Genomic DNA, 3,341 nt, shown 5'->3' on the forward strand with positions numbered 1-3,341 from the left:
TCGTGAAGAAGAGGCTTTTGCCTCCGTTACAAAGATGCAGGGTGTTGCAGCTGGTGAAAAGAACTTGACTGAGGTTATAAATTCAAAGCTGACCAGAGGTAAATTGTTGTATATACTGAATGCTTTTTTTCTTCTTGTGCTTCCTCTTGCTCCATGTCAACTTTCAAAAGAATAGAGACAGAGGCAACCACTGGAAGAGCACATAGTTAGAATAGCCATGAAGTTTCTGTATTTATTTTTTTTGTAAACTACTGTAGCTTGAAACTTAGTATTTATGTTCCTACTGGAAAACAAGAACACTCCTGAGCCCAAATTCCTGAATGTTTGAATGCTATGAACCTTTGCAGGAGTTGTCGCATGCCTTATTGTCAGGTATGGTATTACCAAGCCACTGCTGTCTTTTAGCATGTCAGACAGTTTGTTGACAAGATGCTGGGACACAGCGTGACTTACACCTATTGTGAGCTGTTAAAACACACTTTTCCAGTAGGGAACTGCCTCGTATTTATTCCAAGGAGACAAGTTCCCTGTTTGCAGGAGTGTCAGATAACTTGAATACTCTAAGTGTGTCCACTTAAAGCCAAAACCACAACCTGTCAAAAGATAACCAGAATAATGATGACTTTCTTTACTGCAGGTCAGCCAGTATCCCTGGAAGCTCAAATGTGGCTGCTGGCAGTAATCGTCGTCTTCAGCAGACCCAGCACCAAGTGGATGAGGTAAAAGTCTAGCATGACAGCAGTGTAATCGTTTTCCTTCAGGAAAGCTATATAACTGGATGGGATATTTTGGCCAAAGCAGTTTCCCCATGATTACATAAAATGGAAGCCTAGTATCACTCAGCATACTTTATTGTACTTGTGACATCTTGACTCTTGCAAAGAGTAAAAAAAAATAAATAAATATCCTGGAGTGGGGAAGTAGAGAGAAGGTACCAGCATCCAAACATTAGCTGCAAACTCAGTGCTGGAAGATTTGGCATAAGTAAAGATAAGTCTTTACAGAGAACAAGCTTTTTCTCATCAGTAGCAATTAAGGCTGACCAGCAAACAGACATGTCCAGAAGCCAGGCTGCCTACAGACAGTACTTTTAATATGTGATTTCACCATTGTGTTTATATGCCTCAGCTCCTTCTGAAGCAAGTCAGGGGCTGTTTCCCAGGTTTAAGGGAATGCCATTACAGGTGGCACTACTGATGCTTTAAAGTCTGTATTAGGGGCTTCCAGCTGCAGGTGAATTTTGTGGTTTTGTTTAAGCTTATGACTGGCAATAGCTCCTGCTTCTGAGAAGGGAGCATTAAGAGTACCATGTGTTGCTCTCTGTTGCGAGCAATTAAGTTCCGCAATGGGTGGTACAAGTGATAACTTACTGTAAGCATTAAACTGATACAGGTTGTTGACATCATGAGAGTGAATGTGGACAAGGTGTTGGAGCGAGATCAGAAGCTGTCAGAGTTGGATGACCGTGCTGATGCACTGCAAGCTGGAGCTTCCCAGTTTGAGACCAGCGCAGCCAAGCTGAAAAGGAAGTATTGGTGGAAGAACTGTAAGGTAACCATGGCTTACATACTGACACTGTGTGTTATTGCAGTTACCGCTATTACCATCAGTATCTCAAAATGCAGAAGTAAAAGTGACTTCAGTAAATGTTATTTAAGTTACAGCATCTGTTTTTAAAACACGGTGTAGTGGTTAGGTGAAGTAACCAAAAGCTGGATTATCAGCTGTGCTGCTTGAGGCCAGACCTTGCTTAAGATGGTAATGGCCAGAGGGAAATGCCTCAGTAACCTGAGGCTTGGGGAACAGGAAGAAAAAGGCCAAAAATGCATATGTTGAATTAATGTGCAGGAAGTGATAAAAGCAGAAGTTCACTCAGACACCTGTACATGTAGCTTCTGGCGAGGGTTGGAATCTTCTTCAGTGAGCAACAGAGACAGTGAAATATGCACTATAGTGTAAGAGTAGAAGTGATGTTTAATAGTTCTTTACTCCTGCTTGTGTAGTCACCTGAGACAGGCTTTGCATGGAGGCGCAGTGGGAAAGAACCTGTTGCTCTGCTTTGCCTGTGTGCTCCCATCTCCAGGTGGTAATGGTGAATCAGGCTTCCTTACTGAAGAAGTCAGACTTGCTGTGTTAGATCTAGCACACAGGGCAAGAGTACCTTGCAGGAGCTGCTCTCCTGTACTCTAAAGCCAGTTAATGCTGCTGCATGGTTTGTAGTAAGTGCTGTATGGCTTTTTTCACAGATGTGGGCCATATTGATAGCTGTTGTTGTCATTATCATCATCATCATTATTGGTAAGTTTCACCAAAATGGGGATTTCTCGTAGAGTTGGAATAGATGGTGTTAATTCCCTGACTGGTGCAGTTTAAATAAAGCCAGGATACTCAAATGAAAGTATATGCAACATTAACTTGAAACAGCAGCAACTGGTTTAATAACCACTGCCTGCAGTGGTAAACTGTGACGACTGTGGGAGCTCCAGCAGCTGAATCCGAGACCTGTGCAGAGTGGAATGGGTGAAAGTGAGAATGGCAGGGACTTGGAAACCTGCAACAACGTTGTTTTTTTACAGCTGCATGTTGCAGAGGTATAAGCACAAGTACCATGTGCCTCCCTGCTCTGAGAACTGCTGGTCACTGCAGCAGCTTCTCGCAGTGGCCGTTCTGAGCACACTGCTGTGCTGGGTGGGCTTTTCTCAAGTGGAAGCTTTGCTGCTGGGTGAAATGGTAAAACGTTGGGTCGGGATAGCAAGCCAGGAAAATATAGCTCAGTCTTTAGTTTGAATTCTCATGTAACCCCTGAGTATTGAGTGGGAGGACAAAGTTCAGGTTTGTGCTGTAATATTGCAACAATGCTGCGGTAACGTTGGCAGCAGATGCACAGTCCTGGGTGAGCAATGCCAGTGGGCAGGCACGGGGAGAACTAAAACTGGGGAAACCAACCCAGGAGACTTAAATCCCTCTTTATCCCCGTATCTTAAATTCTTGAAGTGTGGGTTTGTTCTGGTGAAGGGCTGTAGGAGACTGTCCTTTGTCCAACTTTTTTCTTCTTTTTGTAGTCTGGAGTTTGTCTTGATGAGTTCCAGGAAGAAGCTCAGATCACCTGAAAGTGCCTGTCTCCAGCCTCTCTCTCCCCTCCAGCCCATTCACTGCCGTTTACAGCCAAAGTCCCGATTACTGAACTGTGCACTAACTTCCCCGGTTGCCTTACGACACTCCTGAGATCAGTTACTAACGAGCACGGTGCCCTCATGGCCGGGGTGCAGAGCTGGCTCGGAGCAGCGGGCCCTGCGCGGTGCCGTCCCGGGCTCTGTGTCCGTCCGCCCCCCCCACCCCGG

At 45.0% G+C, this 3,341-nt stretch overlaps 1 protein-coding gene across 1 annotated transcript; it reads left to right on the top strand.

Annotated features, from left to right (window-relative positions):
* Positions 1-637: 637 nt before the first annotated feature.
* VAMP3 (vesicle-associated membrane protein 3) lies at positions 638-2,330 on the top strand (the record flags this gene model as incomplete). Its single annotated transcript, XM_010084088.1, has 3 exons — positions 638-719; positions 1,393-1,551; positions 2,247-2,330. Coding segments are annotated over 3 exons (325 nt in total), but the record flags the coding sequence as incomplete, so codon positions are not given.
* Positions 2,331-3,341: the final 1,011 nt, after the last annotated feature.

This window comes from Pterocles gutturalis, unplaced genomic scaffold (assembly GCF_000699245.1).
Source record: "Pterocles gutturalis isolate BGI_N339 unplaced genomic scaffold, ASM69924v1 scaffold26130, whole genome shotgun sequence".
NCBI classification, from domain to species: domain Eukaryota; kingdom Metazoa; phylum Chordata; class Aves; order Pterocliformes; family Pteroclidae; genus Pterocles; species Pterocles gutturalis.